Source organism: Gossypium hirsutum, chromosome D12 (genome assembly GCF_007990345.1).
Source record: "Gossypium hirsutum isolate 1008001.06 chromosome D12, Gossypium_hirsutum_v2.1, whole genome shotgun sequence".
In the NCBI taxonomy this organism is placed as follows: Eukaryota; Viridiplantae; Streptophyta; class Magnoliopsida; order Malvales; family Malvaceae; genus Gossypium; species Gossypium hirsutum.
The window spans coordinates 59521516-59541926 of record NC_053448.1 but is presented as its reverse complement, the minus strand read 5'-3'; the positions used below and the strand labels follow the sequence as shown (position 1 = coordinate 59541926).

Here is a 20411-nt window from a genome sequence, read left to right as displayed (position 1 = left end):
CACGTATCCGCAGCATTAGGAGACTCATTCCGGTTCAAGTTCGTCGGCGGCGAACGAGCCACAGGACCTTTCCTCTATGTTTGCCACACCCCCACCTGTGGACGATGAGGATGTTGGTTGTCGCCCAGGCCGTGAGTGTCGACCTCCGCGTAGGTATACCCCCCGAACAACACCATCAAACCATCAATTTTAGGGGTTTAATGCACTTTTTGTATAAATTTAATATTTCTATTTTAATTTTTGCTTACTTCTAAATTTTTTGTATAAATATCCATTATTCTATTTTTTCATTATATTAAAGCTGAATCGAATTATGAATGCCTCTATTTTCGATATAATCTTAATAATTCCAAATGCGCACATGGTATTTTATAACTTAATCTGGAAACAATTTGGATACAATTTAAGCGTAAGCATAAGCCGAATAATAAAAATTATTATTAATTAAATTACTTTTTATAACAATATACATCAAAATTTTACAGCATTAGCTCAATTTCGACCCGATCCGGACAACTGTCCAACATGAAAGTTTCAGTTAGGGCATTTATTCCGGCTTTGACTACTTAACCTGCATATTCCACAACACTTTCCGTCAGATTTCTCCCTAATGTCCATCTCATTACGGATTCTGCTTGACTGCGGACGACCCCTTGGATTCCTCCGTAGCCCTCTGTCTGGGAGAAGCTCGAAAGTCATCGACGGCACCTCCCACGTAGATAGGTCTGGCAGGACGGGGAACTCATTCTTCCAGACACGTAATGTGCGCTCCAGCGTGTACACATTATCGACATATTGTTCAGCATCAAGGTTCACTTTAGCACATGCTGCCATGACATGCGCGCAGGGATAATGAAGTGTTTCGAACCTCCTGCACTCGCACTGTCTGTTTCGGAGATCAACTCCGTAGGACCTAGGTTGACGACCGACGGTTTACGACGGTTTACGACCATTGCATCCCTTACATGTTAGACAAACACATGTCTCGCCTAAATCTAGTCGACTTGCTGCTGACCCATTCTTGGCATCAAAGTAGCCAGCCTGTAGAAAGTAGCAGAAAATACCGATGCAATCGGAAGATGACGTGTTTTCAACAGGACATCGTTGATCCCCTCGACTAAGTTTGTGGTCATGTGGCCATAACGAAAGCCCTCGTCAAAACGTTGAGCCCACCGCCACGGCTCCATTGTGCGCAACCATTGTCGGAAAGATGTGTTTGTCTACCCCTCAATGTCACTCTCAAGTCGGATCATTCTTTACCGGAAAATATGTGGCTCTAACTCGTATGCTGCATACGTATTAACGAAAAATAAGTTTTAGTAAGTCAATAACATCAAACATTACAACTTATATTGAAAAGACAAGGTTATCATTTACCCATTGCCACGACTTATCTCTTCCAGTCTGCATTCTTATAATCTTTATGGAAGTTAGACGCAATGTGACGAATGCAATAAACGGATCTCCACGGCACACCAGAACGCCTAATAGCTGCAATTAAACCCTTCCCTCTATCGGAGATGATGCAAATGTTATCGTTCCTAATAACATACTTCCGCAGATTTGTGAGGAAGAATTCCCAAGACTCCATGTTCTCTTTATCTACGATAGCAAATGCTATCGGGAGCACGTTTCTGTTACCATCTTGAGCAACTGCAAGAAGTAGGATTTGTGTATATTTTCCATACAGCCAGGTCCCATCCACCTGCACAAGTGGCTTGCAGTGGGGAAATGCCCGCATACATGGATCGAACGTCCAGAACATCCGATGGAAAATCCTTTTTGCTGGCTGTAACTGGTCATCCGGGTCGTAATATGGACTTATCTATAACTCAATCACAGTCCCCGGTACGTACTCCCGCATAGTAGCTATCCAACCTTGAAGCTCGTTATACGACGAATCGTAATCCCCATACAATTGCTTCATCGCCATCTATTTAGCTATCCATGCTTTCCGATATGAGACTCGATACTAGAATCGTGCTTGCATTTCCGCAATGAGTACCGAAACTTTAATGGTCGGCATGTCCTTCACCATTGGCATGATACACGTACAAATAGTTTTCGAATCAAGTTTTCCATGATCTTCTGTCATACGTGTTGATATGCATGTATGAGGACCAACAAATTTTCGTATCTCCCAAATCTGAGAACTTCTAATGAATGTAGCTCGTACCCGCCAATTGCAGCCTTCCGCTGCCTTCCAACACTCCCTAACATATACTGTCGGAGTAGACACGGAGACTTTATAATCCACCGATATCTTCATGCTGTACCGTTTAATGGCATATACGCACTCTTCTTTACAGCTGAATCTCTGGTCTATGAATAACTCAACATCATCAGATGTTACGGCCAGCCCGTGAGAATGAACTATTTCAGGGTACTCCAGAAACTCAGCTACATATGCTGCGTCGAGGTCTATGAGCGACATGTGTGGCCTAGGATTATTGTGTATCAAAATACGCCGCATCTGCTCGCCGGCCGAAGAAGCATTAATGCCTTCATCGTTGTTGAGATCTTTATCGTCAATATCATCAGGTACATCGTCCACATCGGGATCACCGTCACTATCGACCTCTTCATCCCAATGATCGCCACCACCTTTTTATTCGCCACTACCTTCTTCTTCACCACCAACCATGTCAACATCGAGTGTAATATTCAGGTCGATACTGATCCTACCATAGTTGATTCACTATCAACGTATGATATTGGAGCCACCATCCACGGTTCTTCAGCCCCGTCTTCTTCATCAGATGCAGTAACATCTTCATTTTGCTCCATACCGACTAACTCAACAAATAAGTGAATCGGTGCATTCTTCTCACTCCCATTCCCACAGTAGAGATCGATCATTGTCTCCACGTCTTCGTCGTCTACAAGTTCCATTTCGATGAATTTGACCGGATTTGTCGAAACTGAAAACTTGTAGAAAATTTTTGATATCCTTCTCCCACAACGTCTATGAATTTTTGCATTAATCATTGCCTTCATTTCATCGAACGATACATTTCTATTAAATCTCATTGCTATTTGTTGCCGACATTCAAATACACATCCAACACTTGTTGTCAAGATGACTCCATCGAAATAAACGCATACAAGAAACTTAGCATCCATCTTCAATATTTAATCTGTTAAAAAAAATAAAATCTCATAAAAATTCTCGAACGGTAACTAAATTACTTAAAAAAAATTAATGTTTCAATATGCAATTTTGTACATGAAAACCGTTTAACCACTAATCCTTATAACTAACACACTAATAATATTAATAATTTTATACTCAAAATAATACACACTAAAATTATTAATTTTACTAAAAATAATAACTAACTAACTAACTATAATAATAATACTAGTTTTTTACTAACTAGTTTATTTTGGTAAATAAAAATAATAAGTAACCATAATAATAATACTAGTTTTTTGCTAACAATAATATTACTAAGTTACATCTTAATACATTAATAACATCTTAATACTAACAACAACAATAATAATACTAACTAATACTATTATTTTGAGTTTTATTAATCTTAATAACTAAACTAAAACAAAAAAATATTACAAAATATACAAAATAATAACAACAATATAATCAATTATTTTTTAAAAAATACCTTCTTTTTCTCTTCTTTTCCGCAGCACCTCTTCTTCTTCTTTTTTTTTCTTCTGATTTTTCTCCCTTCAGCTGGATAGAGCTCGTTTTTATAATACAAGTAGTGCCGCCAATCAGTATGGCACCATTGGTGCCGCCAATGGCATTGGCACCATTGGTGCCGCCAATGGCTTTAGCGTGACCAAGGTGCCGTCACATCGGTGCAGATTTTTTTTGCAAGTTTTTTTTTTGTTTTTTTATATATTTTGGTAAATAAAAAAATATATATTTTGGTAAATAAAAAAGTTAAAACATTTTGATTATTTTTTATTTTTTTTTATAATATTTTTGTAAAACCCCCCGAAATGGACAAGGAGCTTACGAGGTGGAATTCGTTAACTCCTTTTTAAGAAAGAAAAGTGGAAGAAAAAAAAAACTGAACACACACACACACACAAAAATGAAACCTACCAGAGAATCAATGGTTACCAATAGACGTCAATTAACTCCAGCTCAGAGATCAGCAAAGATAGAGCGTGATCGTCGCCGCCGCCGAGAGCGTAACGTACGTATATCAACAACTCAAAAATTTCCCCCAGTGTTTCTATTTTTTTCTTAGTTAAACTATTACTAGAGCTTACTGATTATGTTGCCGTCTTTGCGATCGATGAAGATGGAGTTTGAGAGACTGCAGAAAGCGGAAACGGAATTGCAGGCTTTGACGGCGGCGCAGAGGAATGAAAATTCGTGCTTAAGACACCACAATGAAAGGCTTAACGATATGGTTTCAATCCTCGAAAACATCATACATCAATTACGTGAACAGAATCGGGAGCTTCAACAAAAGAATCTGGGACTAGAACAAACTATGAAGCTTGTATTATCTTCCTCTCTCTCTCTGCTTACTTTTATTTTGTGATCTATCCATCTGTTTTAATCTCTCTGCTTTCTTTAGATCTATTGACCAGCTCGATCTTTCATTTCGTAGAAATTATAGATGAAAAACAAATGGTGGAGAAAGTTAAAACACAAATGCTGAGTAATTTATTGGTTTTTTTCCTTCTATCTTCTGCCTCTGCGGGTGACTATGGGCCAATAGAGAAAGTTTCTTGAATTGCAAGTAAATAGGGTTATAATAAAATTATATGTGTTAAATTCGTCCAGTTAGGGGTAAATATTTGATTACCTATGATTAAATTTAATGGGCCAAATAATTGCAGAAGAGTACTGTCTTCTACTCTGTGATTTACCCTTTCCTAAAGCTTTTCCTATTTACTTGTTTTACAGGCTGACTCATGGTTTCCGTTTGATAAATGTCAAAGCCCCAATGAAGAAGTTTCTAACAATCAGCCTAGTACTGAAGGTCCAAGGAGTTCTCAAAGCCGTATTCCATATGCCCAGAGGATTTCCGATTTATTGATCGATCAGCATACCTCAGATGCAAAGCATGCTTAGAAAAAGTAGAAGATATGAACTTATGAGGTGAGGAAACAGTATGTGCTTGATGCAGAGTATTTTTTAGACAAAGTCTGTGTATGCTGCTCTATTGCATTATCATCCTTCAAAATGAATACCTAAGTTATGAACGTAGCTTTTCCCTTTTGTGTATCTGTTATTTGTGAAGAGTAGCTTTTCCTTTTATACAAACACTCACTGTGTATCTAGCAATTGTCTAGAGACTAGAGTTGAATCCCATCTAGAAATATAGCATGTCTTTGAAGTGACAACAGATTCTTCAGCTTGTGAAAAGTTGTCCTGTTTAGGATAGCAGCATGTATGTGTATATATATATATAGAAAATAAGGTATTCTTCGCATCTGTTTTACTATCCAAAAAGGAACCATATTCTATACTTATTGACAAGAAAATGGACTGGAATCTATCAGTTTGAGAGTCTCACATGGAAAACAATACATATATCTCTGTTTTCCCTAACCCACAGCAACATGAACCACTACAAGGATTGACTAGTGGTACATAATTACATATACAAGCAAAAGCTAGACAGGGACAAACTATTTATACTTGTAAAGATTGCACTTCAAGTGCAGATCAGGTCTCCACCATTGTTGTATCCCATGGGCTTGCTTGAAATCTTCGGATGGAGTAAGATTCACTGTCAAATATGCTGAAGGAAGTAAATGCAGTGGCTCTGCAGCTTCGGCACTCCTCCTCACGACACTCATAAATAGATCTCCTAATGAATTCTGGGTTGCTAACCTCTCAATGGCCCCATACCTGATCTCTTCCATCTTTTTCCTATGCTCAAAATAACCAATGTATTCAGAGCATAAGTGGTCTGTGGGGTTTACAAATATACATGGGGTCCATGCAGACAAAATAAAGAATGGATCTTCAGACTGACTCGTTTGACTATTACCCTTTGTGGCAAGAACAAGTCCTGCTGTGATGAAACTGCTTGCGAACCGCAGTCCATGTTTCACATTCCCATAATTGATTCTCTCAATTGGGGCAGATAAAAATGGAGGATTGAAGAGGAAAGCTTCCAAAAAGTTGCCTGTTTTAGCGATAGTCTTTCCTGCCAGCATTGCCATTGCTGCCCCGAGGGAATGGCTGGCTAGCCAGACACTTGAATCACCGACCATAGCAACCATGTTTCGAACAGCTTTCATGGCAATCTCGAAGCGAGAAGTTTGGTGAAGTCCATTTCGTATGATGTGGATATCCAACGAAAAGTCTCTTGAGAAGGAGTCCGGTTTATTTATGGTACCTCGAAAGGCAATCACATAGCGGGGGCTCCGATCAATTGAGTCATTACAATGAGATGAAGGTGGTGCATACTCATAAATGGCACCAAAGACGCACGAATCAACATCATCAACAAGCTGACGAATCAACTTAAAATGGAAGAATTCCCACCACGGAGGAGCTAGTGCTTGAGAGCCTTGACGTTTTTCTTGGCGATCTCGTTCCAAAATATAGGTGCCCTGAACCAAACTAGCTGCTATAGACCTTCGATGATTTGAATTTGCCCTGCATACAAGTAACATACAACAATATTTCAGCACATAAGACATTATCCATGATCCACCTGCTGAGATTCAAATTGATTCGAAGATCCTCAAGTTCTTAGACCTTAAACATCTTCAATTCTTCTGTTTAATGAGGGTAAGATCTTACCAGTCTATACTATTTAGGTGTAAGGGCCCTAAAAGACCAAAATCTTCCCTCTCAAAGCTCATCACAGCATTTGCAGTTCTTGTTCTTTCTTTTTGATATTCAGAAATGCTAAGCTGCATGCACAAGTGAAACCAGTGAACACAAAACTGCCAACGAACTAATTATTAGACATGAATGGTATTATTCCAAATAAAGTTTCAGAACAATTTACCAGACTTCGATCAGGGCAGAGTCAAGTATCGGTACATAAACCAAAAATTTTCAGATACAGTTCATGCAAAAGCAGCCAGAAAACTTCTGAGAATTGCAAAATTCATATTCTGGGCACCTTGGAAATTAAATATTTAAGTAGCATTTAATTCTTGTCTTTTAAAGTTTGTATCCTGGTGAAATGGCTGTATTTGTTGCCAAATCACAAATATTTCAAAGCAAATCATAACAGAAAGTGATAAAAAAAAATTCACAAAAACCATAAATTTGTTTCTATATTTATTCAATTAGCCCCATATAAGGTATACTCTATATTGAAAATTTGTATCTAATTTCTACTCGCCATACAAATTTATACAGATCCATCAACATCCCTACAGACTATGAAACATAACATGGAATATAAATACAAAGGGCCACCTCATCATAATTAAGAATCAACTAATCCAAAAGCAAAGCATAAAACCACCATAACTCCTTTTTTCAGGTTACCCTTGACAGTTAAATAAAGTACTTGAACAAATTCCCTTAAAAAGATGAGCAAAGATTAAGGTAAACCCATCAAAGCTAAATGCCTAAAACAATCAAATATCACGAAAAGCTTCATCAAGAATAAACCTAAGAAGGAAAATAAAAAGAAAACATGGAAAATTGGAGGAAAATTTTTTACCTTTTTCTTTTGGGGATGGAATTAAAATGAGCAGATCTGTGTGCTTCTTTTTATATTATTGAAAGGAATTTTGTAGTAAAATTGAAGCTTGCTTGGCGAGAGACAGGCATAAACGTAACGAGAAAAATATGTCTGTCATCCAACCGAAGTTTTAACGTTGTGCGACTTGTCTGTTTTATTTCGAGTCCTGATGTGGGAAGATGGCAACGGATCCCGTGCAATATTCCTTCGTTTTCGGTTTTTTTCCCCCGACGCCGTATCAGCCCAGGAACGATGAAATGTAAACTTGCGATTACGATCGGTGATCTTTGGACGGGCTTTTAAGTTTTAACTGAAATTTCGGCTTTAATAAGGGTTAATTGCATCAATGTCTTCAAATTGTGGTTTAAATTCTAAATTGGTCATCATATTTTAAAATGATATAATTAAATGTTGAGTTAATTGAACCAGACATCCCAAACTATGTCCCTCATTCTAAATTGGTATTCAAACTTTAAATATCAAATATCGGATTAGGGGTAATTTTAGTCATTCCCATGCTATTAGCAAATTAAAGAAAAACAAATAATGGGGCAAATAATTTTTTATATAATAAAATTTATAAAAATTGTACCATGAACATCGCACAACTTACGTTGCTTGCTGAGATATGGTTAAACTATATTGCCTTAAAAATACAACGAAGCAAACCAAACCTTCTCCCAGTAAATACCAAGTGTGACAGTCTCTCTGCTCATAAATGAAAGAATGACGGTTTCACCATTCTACTTGGCCCAAGCCACTGTGTCAATTTCTGCTTGAGCACTCCTATATAGTTCTAGCCTCTTGGCTAGAGCGCTACGTCGCTCCATGATTGCCGGATCTTCATTCAACAATGCCGATAACCGGTTTTGCTACGGAAAAGAAAAGAAGATTTCCCAGGTATCAATTCCGACTGTTTATCTGTTATACTAAATTAGTAACTAAATACTAATGATGATAAGAGTGAACCATTTCCTACCTCTAGTTTACCCAATTCAGTGTAGTAAAAGTCGAGCAAGCTTCTTCTAGCTTCACGGACTTGACAATAAACAATGGACTTGGGAATCGAGTGGCGCAACCCAGCGCAGACCGCATTAACATAAGACAGAACCGTTGTTCCTGCACATACATTGTCATAGAAACCCATGATCAGCACCCATAACATACATTGAAATTTCAAACAATTAAAGATCTGTCCTACCAATTCTCCTAAGGTATGCTTCATTGTATCTGTCAAATATTGATTGCGAAGGGTTGCCACCTTTATCCACCTCTTGAGGTAGCTTTCGGAAGAAATCGACCGTAAGGTAACAACATTCCATATCGACCAGTTGAAGTGTTGCTTTTTTGCTTTGTTCCCTCATTCTCTCAAGAGATTCCATTGCAGCGTTTCCGACCTCTGTTCTTAGAGCAGGATACTGCTTTAACTCCTGAAAAACCAAACCATATTGATGCTTATATACCACGACCAGCTTGAAGAAATGGTCTGACAATAGTTTTCAAACACGGATAATTTCTTTGATACATTTATAAGATAAGCAAAGACAAGGAACATACTGGAGTCTCATTCATAGCTTTGTGAACCAAATCCTTCAGAATGGAATGAATCTGAAAATTGTAAAAAGACAAAATCAATCCAACTTGAAAAATGTAAAAATAGGCTGTAGTTGAACAATTCTGAAAATCTCAAATTTAATTTCATACCGCATCAACAGAGGCCTCAGCTGGACCTCTGATAGTAACTAAAGTAGATTCAATCAAACGACGATATCCTTGTTCAGGAGCTATTAGATGAGGTTGATATCCATCAGCTTCAGTAATGAGCTTCCTAATATTCTCCATCGACAGTTGTTTGTCAAATTGCAACCTTTGTAACGCAGCAGGAAGTTGGTTGTCGAAAACATTGTAAACCTTATCACCACCAGAACGCCTGTAAACAACAATGGAAATCAAAACTGAAATGACTTAAAGACGGTAAGAACAAAACATGTTTATATACATACACTCCATCCAGATGTTCTCTGTAGTTCTGATCAAAAAGACGGCAGATCTCCATGATTGTGTACAACTTCCCCTGTAAAAGTAACTAAACTATCAGCTATTTGCGAAGAACTTATAACTGAGAATCAACTGAAAGTGGAAGCTCAAGGAAACCAAACGCCACAGTCCACACACAGATACAAAGAGAGTGAGCAGGAAGAGAACACTTACACCCGCGTCGGCTGCAATAGGTTTTCCAAGGCGGCTCAGTTCAGTTTCAAGTTCAGCAATTTTTTTATTAATAAGGGACTGAATGCCTGGGATTCTGGACTTAATTAGAGTTTCCAAATGCTGTGACATTAACCAGTACAACTAGGTTAATACAATTGAATAAAAAGTAGAACTGAATCCAGTACCGTGATGTCCCTTGCAAGAGAAGATTAAGCATCCAAAAGTTTTCACAAAAACAAAGGCATTCACAAATGTGACTAGTATACTATACCTTTGAGAGCACCTTAGCAAGATGCTCAGAACCCATTCTCTGAGCAAGGTGCTTATACTCTGGTGTACTAGCAAAATACTCGCGCTCTCTACGCCTAGCAGCAATCATGTCAACATTCTTGTTAATATCTGCTTGTGAGCGGTTCACAACACCAATCCAAGGGAATTTCAGCCGATAAGATTTTCCTTCCAATATCTAAGTCAATAAAAATGTGCATCAGAACATTGACAATGCGCAAGGCACCCTCTGCTGAAGACTTTAAAATGTTTTGCATGACAGTAAATAATGCATAAATCAACTTACATCAACTGCATCAGTACCCTTATCCATCAGATCAATCTTTGTCAAGACACCAATTGTCCTCTCCCTGAAAGGTTTATACCAATAATAATGAGTATGACCCATAACTTGACATAATATCACAACTACAATTAGGGTAAAAATTTTGAGGTGAATGACAAGGAAAAATAATATAGAATGAACTGGTATTGCAAAGTTTACCTGCATGGTCCACTTCACGTGAGATTTTTATTGCATCCGACGTAGCAAGATCTTGATTAGCAGGTGAAATAGCTAAGATTATACAGTTGGGCTGCATAAAAAGTTCACCAAACAAAATAGTGCAACAGTACTCAGCTCTCATTCTTGTATAAACCACAAATTACAGCAAAGTTATTGTGGGAAAAAGGGGAAGGAAACAATTTACAGTAAATGTAAAACTCATGCAAAACATTTGGGTCCTTGTAAATCATAAAAACTAATCGGCCATAACATAATTGTAAATCATGTTTAGGTAAAATTTCTTAAAACTGGAGCACCGGACTAGCACAAAAAAGAGCAGGTTCATTTTACCTTTTCAATATATGAGCGAACCATATTCTCAATATCTTGCACAATGGTGTCTGGCTGACCCTCTGCATTTAGCAATATAATCCATGAATTTCACAAACTATTATACAAATTAAACAAAAACTCTGCTAATTAATATTGCAACGAAAAGAGAGGGAAGAAAAAAAACAAAGATAGGAGGCTTAAAAGTGCTATAGTGGTAAAATGCTATAGTTATTATAATTGAAATTTCCACGGCAAAGAAAAAAGCAAATTCGAAGATTACACATCTTAGGTCCTGTGAAAATTTTGTATATATATACATACATATATCAGTCAATCAATAACAGTAGGCTACAACGGTTTAAGCATTATAAGGCAAGAAAATTTCTTAAAATTAATTAACTAGGCTTTTCTGCAACTTACCTACTGCTACCTTCGTAAGACCAGGAAGGTCAACCAGAGTCAAATTGACAACTGCAGCAAATTAAAAAAAAATCAATAACATAAGAGAAGGGCTTGTAAAATGTAAATTTTCAAGCAATCAAATAGCCTAAAACATAAGAATACGTTTTAACGAACAGAACATACCGTTGGGGGAATATATACTAAGATGAATTGGAACACTGGAGATTTGTTTCGTTTGACCAGTTTCTCTATCCGTCTCATCTTGAATCTCCTTCCTAACAGCGGCTATAACACAAATTAAACGATAAAAGTTCAAATTCTAGCTTCGCTGCTAGTAAACGTGTGTAAAAAGAAAGCCAAGAGGAATAAAAAAAGATTACAAAAATCGGTGAATCTTTTTCTTTGAAGGTGAAGAAACTCAGCGCATTCTCTACTTCCTTCGTCACTCTTATGAAGCTGTAACACCAAAGGTCTCCGAGTAACAATTCCTGCATTTATTTTTAATCCAACCAAAAAAAAAGAAAAAAAAATCACTTCTCAAGTTCTTAACGAGGACGGATCGATTCGGCAATTTATTTATTCATTTACCGGATCCACGCGGTAAGAAATCCTTGCCTACAATGCTTTCCAGCACCGAAGACTTTCCTGAACTCTGTTTGAAATTCAAATTTCATCACTCAGAAAATAAAGTTGACTACAATTGAAAAGAGAAGGAAAATATCGAGTGTTGTTCACCTGACCGCCGACGACGGCGATTGCTGGTAAAGAGTCCCAAAGAGTAGGCAATGCGCTTGCTTCTCCATGGTCACCGAGAGCCGTGCAAGCTCTTTGAATCTTGTTCACAAGAGAAATCAATTCTCCATTTCTTTGGCAAGCGAAAATCGATGCCGGAGACTAATACGGCGTCGGATTCTGATCAACCGTTAGGGGAAGAGAGACTTCTTAAGTAAGTTTTGAAATGGAAGGAGAATGGAGAGCTCGCGAGGCTTGGCTTGGCTTTTTAAAGTTTAAAAGTGGAAAAGGTGAGAGTCAATACGACAAAGATAGTCAGCAAGCCAGGGGAAACTTGTTAACTACGATTTACGAATTTAAACGGTTAGTTTATAAATAGGGATAAAATAACCTTTAGTCCCTAAACTTAACAGTTTTTAATATTTTGGTCCCTAAACTTTTTTCTGGTCCACATATAGTTTCGGAGCTAGGAAGCTTTTCTCAATTTGGTCCTGAACTTGGGTTTCGTGGTATTTTGAGAATGCACCATGTTATCACCTGGATTTTTTTTATAAATTATATTTTTCTTTTTTCTAGATTTTATATAGAATTTTGATGTGACACAAAGTTGCATATAATTACTCCAGAACGGAATCCAAATTCAGAGATTAAATTGGAAAAAAATATTGAGTTTCAAGACTAATAATGTGAATAAAAAAGTTCAAAGATCATATTGAAAAATGCTATAGAGTTTAAGGACTAAATGTTAGTTTGTCACTTATAAAATAAAGACGCGTTTGGCTATTCAAAATACTCACTGAGTTCCCGAGGTTTGGTTTTTCCCTCTAGTTTTTCATATTTGTCTATAGGGTGAGGGACAGACCCTCTAAAGTCATAATCACATATGGCAGCGTTTGGATTATTAATCAATTCATTTTCCTGATTAAATAAATTATATAGCTAGTGGAGGGTTTGCATTTCAACATTATCCATCCAAACAAACAAAAACTAACAAATGGAATTTCACGTTAAAAAAGAAAATTAAACCAATTGTAAAACAAAGAAGAGAGTTTTCCATAATCATATTCTATAAACCTTTTTAAAATAGGAATTTTACATATTACGATAACGATGATAGGGTGTAATCAGACAAAAGCCAAGTTCAAATATTAGTAAGCTCAATCTAAAGTTTTGAAGCTTAATATTTGGCTCGAGCTCAATTGAACATCTATTTTTAGGTTTAAACCTGATTCAGGATATGATTGAGCTACTCAAGTTCAAGCTCAATTAAGCTTATACGTATTAACCCTCGGATTTAATTTGATAATTAAATTTAACATTAATAATATAGGCAATAACATAATTTAATAATATAAAATATTTAAAATATATATTAAAAATAAAAAAACTTGAATAGCTCGATAAAACTAATGAGCCATTCAAGCCGAGTATTATTAAACTCGAATTTTAAACTCACCCAATAACTCAAACCTAGCTCAATAATTATCAAATTAAAACTAAACTTTTAGAATAGCATCATTTACCTTATTAGAGAATCAGAATACGAATAGTAAAGAATCAAACCTAAAACGAGTATACCAATCTGGCCAAATTTGTCCGTAATTCTCCTCGAATTTTCCGGGCAGTTAGGAAACCTTTTTCCATTTACAAACCCAATAAAGCCATTGGACCTGGAATTTTTATATATATAAGGAAACCACAAGCATAACACTGGCTTTCACCATTACTTCATCTGTTTACATTATTACATACAATTTGCTGCAAAATTTACAAGTTCCAAAATGAATTCCATGAGTTCATCTAATACAAGAGAAAAATGGAATTTAACATATAAAGAGTAAGGCTTGAACCAAGTTTATCCAGCAAGTTGTTGGAATAGCTCTTGGATATATGACCAGGAATATTGATGTTTTGTTGCCACCATCTTCCCACATCTCATCAATTATTTGATTGAAATGCTTCAAAGGGTATTTGGATCGGTGTCTGACATCTAGTTCCTGATGTTGATTCCTCGACTTTTGGTCTGATCTAATCAAAAAAATAATGTCCTAGGGAGAAAGCATACAACGATCCACAGGTTGGTGCTTAACAATGTAAAATGAGTGTCGCTTGAATCAAATATTTACTGGTTGGATATCTAAATCTGTTCAGTAGGTATAGATTGGGAACTAAGTAGTCTTTCAGCCTCGTCATTTGCTTCGGCTTGGAGTTTCCATTTCTGTATAAACATGTCAGAAGACATCAATTGAAAGTCAAATGACATGCTGAAGAACATAAAGGAAAATTGCTTTGAGAGATAGGAACATGCCTCTTCAAGATTCTCAAGCTCCATGATTTGTAGTATCTGCTCAGCAATGGTTTCCTACAGAAAAAGAATTGTTACTTACTACATATGCTTGCTAAATGCAGAGACGATACATATAGATTTAGTGCTCACTGCATTGCTCGCTGCTTCAGCAGCTAGAACATCCGAGTCCATTTCCACCTCGATTTCAATCATGACGATATCTGAGGAGTATAAAATACCACATATATTAATATGATACAGTCATAAAAACTAAACATAAGTGAAGAGTTGTTAAGGTTTCGATAATAGAAAGAGTTACTCTTGCAAAACTATCAATAAGTTCAATCCTTCCCCTGAGCGAATTCTCCAAGCCTTCCCGCACCCTTTTGATTCTACTTCTTCGGGCACTGAAAAAGATAACAAAGAAACGTTGTTCCACCGTACTGAAAATCAAGTACCTATGAGCCATCAGATAACACGATGATGGCTGATGGAAAAGATGTTTATTTAAGACCAGTAGGCATAAAATTAATTAAGAACACAGTAATTATATGTGTAGAGTTTCACGATATGAAGGTTCTCCTACAGCAAAATTTTGTTCTCCAATTGGCAATGCGAGCCAGCATCCAAACCTACACCAAAAATGAACAGCTTCTTGACTTAAATATCAAGCCACCCTAGGATGAACTGACTTAGATAACACTATGACTAACAGATTGATTGAGAGTGTGATTTATCTAAATATTTGGAAATACATTCTTTCAACTTATATCTAGGCAATTAACAGATAGTCTTAGGTCCCTGATAGTACCTTTTTCAGCAGCTTCTTTTAGGTCCCTGATGCGAGACTGCAATACATCATACTGAGATAACAGCTGCTGTTTGATGGCAGTTGTTTCCACTGATCTCTGAGGAAGCTGTTACCATCAATCACTAAATGAGTACATTTATTCTGTCCAAGAAAATTGTTTTTCTTTTTCTTCTTAACAGGTTCCATAGAAATGGTGGAAACGATTCAGAGCTGAATTAAATTATCTTGATTGCCATGAGCAAGAAACGTTTAAATGATGTAGAAACAGTGTTGTGAGAAACATAGTTTAAATGATGTAGCCTTGAAAAAGGGTAGGGACCTCAATGATAACAGGGTTTTAAGGTTTTGTAGACAATGGTAAACTAAATCAAGTCAATATAGCTGACCAAAAACAGAAATCAAGTCAAGATAGCAGCTTACCAGATTTAATTGTGGAAAAATGACAGCATTTAAAGTTGCTCCAACAGCAAGTGATCCTACAGCAGCTACTGAAAGCAATTGTGGTAAGCTTGGGTCTATTACCCCTGAGGCAGCATCTCCAGCAGCCAGAACAGTGAGTAGTGGAATGACAAACTGAGGCTTAAGTATGGAAGTGTTTCCATCTTTGCAGGGCTCTTAGTAATTGCGATTCCCTGCCATCTTTGTGGTTTGTCAGGCACATCGGTTCCCCAGGGTAAAAGTTAGGTGCCTTAGGACTAAACTTGAAGGGACCGACCTCTCTATAACATTTGAAGGAGCAGCACAAGCAATGGTTACCCTTCTCCTTCTTGTGCAGGAAGCTCACTGTTTCAGTAGCAAACCTGTGTGTACGTGCCACACCAGAAGGGGTTTGTACCTACAATGTGGATGTAGGTGGAACTAATTAAAGAATGTTCAGAGAGGATTTGAAGGGGGAAAAGGAAAAGAAGTTTGTCATCACTGATGAAATAAATAATATGAACAAATAGCACACTGAATGATACAAAAACCAAGTTTTGAATCCAAAAGAGCATATTGTCAAATCAGAAAACCGAATGGCTAAACAAGGTAGTGAATATATACCAGAATAGAATGAACAGCAGCAGGAACTCTTTGTTTCATAATTTGCAGAGATTTTAGCCCCCTTTTCCATGCTGGATCTCCATGCTGCGTTCGGCAGGAGGAGTTCCTTAGCAAAAGTGAATATCCCGGCATCAACACCATACACGAATATAGTGTGTTATCAACACTAAACCAAAATGGAGCAAATAAAATTTGTTGCTTTATAGTCAGTTAATTCACTCATAAACATAGTGCATTCATAATGGCATAGGCCACGGACTACTTCAAAGAAAAATGAAGGGTCTGAATCACATAGGCCACAACTATTCAGTAAAACCTTGATCACTATTTTTCTTTTTTAGAGTCATCACTAAACTTTGTGACTGAGATATGAACACAAACCAAGCTATAAGTTAAATGCCATGGCAGGTCAGAACTAGCTCCTGGGGAAAAGTCAACATCCCAGAAAGTAAATATACAGAAACAACCAACCTGATTTCTTCCGGTCAACATTATGTTGCCAAACAGCTATACTTGTAGCGCTTTGGCAAATACATCTGCAGAACGTATAATATAGAAGCAAAATCTTGAGTAAATGCAATATTTAGCTCAGCCTCCAAACTTAAGAACCTCAAAGCTACATTATTTACTGATTCCAGTTGTGGTTGTGCAACACAACAGCATGGAACAAATGGGCACCTTACAACTTTCCAAAGGAACTTTCAAAAGAAACAAAAATCAGATTTTTTTTAGATGATAAAGAACTTTTTTTTCTATAGCAAAAGTTAAGAAGAACTGGTCCCACTCCTCACCAGGAGACCCTCGCAATATCATCGATCATTTTAGAGCATCAGAGACCCTTAAATGTAGCCAAGCCTAGAAATGTGTGTAATCCCAACATCGGGTCTTGACCATTTCCATCTATCAACCATGGCCTTTTTCACTCACACTATTACCAAAAAACATCGAATAACTACATTACAAAGACTATTTTTTATGTTTAAAGTCAACCAGTAAGGGAGAAAAAAGAAACCTGTGTCGGAAACTGGAACGCATGGGTAGAAAACAGACAACGCCAAGTCAGCATTGTACGATCAATGCGCGGCGTTTATTATCAAACGACATCAGAAACTTCGACACCGCGCTTAGTTGTTCACCGCTTTCGCTCTGACTTTGAGCGATCATTTCGAGTGCTTCGTCAGCATCTTTAGTAGCCGAGACTCCTGCTCAGTAGCGCTCGTCTAAACCGAAGGTTTCCTCCTCCTTAACGACACGTTTGTTGGGTTTCGTTTAAGGAGCTTTGAGTTTGAAAGGGCCGTTGGTTTGATGAGAAGAGAAGGGATTAGAGCGTAAAGGAGGGAAAAGAGAGTGAAGTTGTTTGGAGAGTAATAGTCGGGAAATTTAGTGTTCGGAGGGGAAAAGCGAGACAGCCATGGTGAAGAAGCTAGCTCAGACTCATTTTTAGCCTCTGCTTAGAACTGGAATTTGAGTTATGCACTTGATTTCCGTTTAAACTTTTTTTTTTCTTTCTATTTTTTGGGGGTGTAACTTGGACCAAAAAAGAGATGAGGACGAGAGGTTCAGAGGACAAATTGGATGGAAAAGGATCGTTTTGATTGCACTGTGCAGTTTGGTGTTCGCGTTTAAAAATGGAGGTGCGGGGATCGAACCCGTGCCTCTCGGCATGCGAAGCGAGCGCTCTACCATATGAGCTACACCCCATTGGCTTTTCATAATTTTATTATATTTTTTCATCTATTGATCAAAAGCTACAGTATTTTTTAAAAAAAAGGCTTAATGGAGGTGCGGGGAATCGAACCCCGTGCCTCTCGCATGCGAAGCGAGCGCTCTACCATATGAGTACACCCCAAGAGCCATGGTAATCTAAAAAATCAACCTCTTTTAATCATAGATGACCATTCAATTTACATTTAAGTCACTCAGTTGTTTTAAAATTTACAGTCTAGAACAAGTAGATATTAAATTCGAGAAATCATTATGCACCTTTCAGTAATACAGCACCTAAAATAATAACATTTAATCATTCCCCATCTATATTCTTCCTGCTTCATTATTTCTAGCTCAAATATATCTCACAAGGCACCAGAGGCAGCAGAATATTCTCTTTTGCCAAAAATTGTCAATTTTAAATTGAATATCATGGTGTCAATCAATCAGTAGTTTGACCGAGGAAATTTAGCAGGTAAGAGATCCTAAAATGATGAGAGATGAAGCATCAACAGTGGACCAAAAAAAAAGCGCTCATAAGATAAATCACATGCCTCGAGACTAGTAAAACTAGTAGTGCAAATTGAAGAAATGCAGCCTCGCAATGACTATAGCCATCAAAGAATCAAAAGTGATCAAAACAACTTGATAAGGAAAACCAAAATCAAAGGAAAACCCAGCAGAAGAAACTACAGAACCCATTGGGACACACACTTACCCATTAACATTTCCAGAACAAATGAAGAGCTTGTCCCTCATCATGTAACAAGCCACCTAAAGGAACGATATTAATCTAGTGAATGCACGTTTACAGCTCTTGCACAATTTGCAATCATCAAACCATCAGTGTCGTATGGTTTCTAAAATCGATACAAAGCTCAGGCTACAAGCATACTACTTTGGGTAGTGTGAATAACAAAAGCCAAACACTTCAAGATAATCAATTTTTGGCAACTCTTCCCACAAGAAATTTGTCAAATTTTGGGAGTTCCACATAGCATGCAATTGGATATAAGTTATCAGGACCATATTCCACAGGTCATCAATATTGTAGAAGATCCATGATTTACCTGGAATAATTCAAAGACAGAAAACAGCCATTACATAGCAGTAATTCTTGCAGTTGCAACAATTCCAGTTATAAGAAACAATAGCTGCTCACATAAAGCAACAATATGAACTATTTGAAATCCATATACCTTGGTTTGTTCAAATTAGACACTTGCAGCTCTGCTACCATTAAAAGCTCCAGACCGAAGAGGGGCAACTGCAGCTCTACGTGAAGCCTCAGCAGTAAAGGGAAATCGATTTCCCTGGATATTTGACCTTCTTTGAGCTAGAACCCCCTGATAAACCATGGAACATAAAGGAGAAAGAAAAAGGTTTCCTAATTAACATATGGACCAAGTACATTAGAAATTTATCAACGGAAAAAAATTAAAAACCACAGACCCGTCTAAGAGAGGAACACGAGTCCATATACTGTCGAACCTTAAAAGCCTTCTCTTTAGCAGCATTACTCACAGGTTTGTGGCTTTTATTCTGATGTTAAAGAAAATAAAAATAGATAAGAATATCAATTCCATCATGCAGTGACAATATGATCTTGAGTAAGAAAATTCATACAGGTAGACTTTGCTGCTTCTTGACTTTATTTTAAGTTGTTTTTTTTTTTGAAAATTTAATGATGTCATCTATGTCCATATAAAAAAAGGAAATTCAGAAGACTATTTTCCCCTTAAAGAACATAACTTTAAGAAGGACCAAACAGCTAATAGCTCACCCAGTGTCATGTTCATTTTCTTTTCTGTGAGAGCTATTGCTTCACTTGTAAGTGGATTAGCCTCCATATGACAAAGTAAACAGGTTTTATAATCCAAATCAGTTGATGAAGATAATTTGAAATAAAAAAAAAATTAATAAAAGGCAGTTCAATCTGAAGTGAGAAACACACAATATACTCACATAGGAAATAAGGAAGCCTTTTCAAGAGATTCTAAAATAAAATTTACATGATAAATAACTTCCACGATATAATTTATCACTTTGCTACGTAAAAGATTAAAATTAAGAAACCAAAATGTAAGAGAATTAATAACAATAAAAACAAAAACCCTCCGTCACACTCACCAAACAACAAATAAATCCGCAAAAAAAGTTAATAAAAAAGGGAAAAAGAAGCCTAGACAACTGAGTAAGGTTTACACGGGAAAATAACTCACCAAACAACAATTAATATACAAATTTGCAGATCATAGAGAGGGATGCAAGAAAAATGCAAAGGATTCGAGAGAGAAACTTACCCTCTTTTTTTTCCAGGAAAGAGAGAGATCTAACGAGGAGCTTTGACGAGGAATGCGAAAGGAATTCCCGGTACCTAGGGGTTTGGGTTTTCGAAGCAGGAAATAAAGGGGAAATTTGTGTTTGAAGGCTTTAGATGCTTGGCTGTTACGCTAACAGCAAAACGAG

At 37.1% G+C, this 20411-nt stretch overlaps 3 protein-coding genes, 1 long non-coding RNA gene and 1 pseudogene across 5 annotated transcripts; 1 reads left to right on the top strand and 4 right to left on the bottom strand.

Moving 5' to 3' along the window:
- The first annotated feature begins 3977 nt into the window (after positions 1–3977).
- Positions 3978–5333, top strand: LOC107947129 (uncharacterized). The gene is made up of 3 exons (XM_016881692.2): positions 3978–4169; positions 4278–4481; positions 4892–5333. Exons 1-3 carry the CDS (start codon positions 4065–4067, stop codon positions 5057–5059), a joined length of 477 nt encoding a protein of 158 aa, XP_016737181.2. The 5' UTR covers positions 3978–4064; the 3' UTR covers positions 5060–5333.
- Positions 5334–5424: 91 nt separating this feature from the next.
- Positions 5425–8128, bottom strand: LOC107947128 (GDSL esterase/lipase At4g10955). Of its 2 annotated transcripts, XM_041107487.1 has the most exons (4): positions 7626–7925; positions 6746–6858; positions 5985–6598; positions 5425–5863 (listed from the first exon to the last, which is right to left on the bottom strand). In XM_041107487.1, exons 2-4 carry the CDS (start codon positions 6805–6807, stop codon positions 5820–5822), a joined length of 720 nt encoding a protein of 239 aa, XP_040963421.1. In that variant the 5' UTR covers positions 6808–6858; positions 7626–7925; the 3' UTR covers positions 5425–5819. The 2 variants fall into 2 exon arrangements, with proteins under 2 accessions (XP_040963421.1, XP_016737180.2); XM_016881691.2 differs by having other exon boundaries at positions 5425–6598; positions 7626–8128.
- Positions 8129–8190: 62 nt separating this feature from the next.
- On the bottom strand, positions 8191–13740 carry LOC121224584 (dynamin-related protein 5A). The gene is made up of 17 exons (XM_041108047.1): positions 13675–13740; positions 12100–12258; positions 11953–12016; positions 11745–11852; positions 11548–11649; positions 11383–11433; positions 10981–11042; positions 10636–10720; positions 10432–10502; positions 10129–10323; positions 9858–9977; positions 9650–9720; positions 9351–9576; positions 9204–9254; positions 8848–9076; positions 8626–8765; positions 8191–8518 (listed from the first exon to the last, which is right to left on the bottom strand). Exons 1-17 carry the CDS (start codon positions 13738–13740, stop codon positions 8390–8392), a joined length of 1929 nt encoding a protein of 642 aa, XP_040963981.1. The 3' UTR covers positions 8191–8389.
- Positions 13741–13811: 71 nt separating this feature from the next.
- LOC121224583 (uncharacterized) lies at positions 13812–17055 on the bottom strand (annotated as a pseudogene).
- Positions 17056–18896: 1841 nt separating this feature from the next.
- LOC121224343 (uncharacterized) lies at positions 18897–19903 on the bottom strand. The gene is made up of 4 exons (XR_005921958.1): positions 19726–19903; positions 19395–19484; positions 19142–19288; positions 18897–19012 (listed from the first exon to the last, which is right to left on the bottom strand). It is a non-coding gene; the product is annotated as an uncharacterized lncRNA (long non-coding RNA).
- Between the last annotated feature and the right edge of the window lie 508 nt (positions 19904–20411).

What these genes read in the sequence shown, in the direction of transcription:
- LOC107947129 (XM_016881692.2), top strand. Translation starts at nt 4,065, where the DNA reads ATGAAACCTACCAGAGAATCAATGGTTACCAATAGACGTCAATTAACT. An exon ending in GCCGCCGCCGAGAGCGTAAC is followed by an intron (nt 4,170 to 4,277) that starts GTACGTATATCA and finishes CGATCGATGAAG; the next exon opens with ATGGAGTTTGAGAGACTGCA. An exon ending in TAGAACAAACTATGAAGCTT is followed by an intron (nt 4,482 to 4,891) that starts GTATTATCTTCC and finishes CTTGTTTTACAG; the next exon opens with GCTGACTCATGGTTTCCGTT.
- LOC107947128 (XM_016881691.2), bottom strand. Translation starts at nt 6,807, where the DNA reads ATGAGCTTTGAGAGGGAAGATTTTGGTCTTTTAGGGCCCTTACACCTA. An exon ending in CACCTAAATAGTATAGACTG is followed by an intron (nt 6,599 to 6,745) that starts GTAAGATCTTAC and finishes ACTTGTATGCAG; the next exon opens with GGCAAATTCAAATCATCGAA.
- LOC121224584 (XM_041108047.1), bottom strand. Translation starts at nt 13,740, where the DNA reads ATGGAAAAAGGTTTCCTAACTGCCCGGAAAATTCGAGGAGAATTACGG. An exon ending in AAAAAGATTCACCGATTTTT is followed by an intron (nt 11,650 to 11,744) that starts GTAATCTTTTTT and finishes TTTGTGTTATAG; the next exon opens with CCGCTGTTAGGAAGGAGATT. An exon ending in TTCGCTCATATATTGAAAAG is followed by an intron (nt 10,721 to 10,980) that starts GTAAAATGAACC and finishes CTTTTTATGCAG; the next exon opens with CCCAACTGTATAATCTTAGC.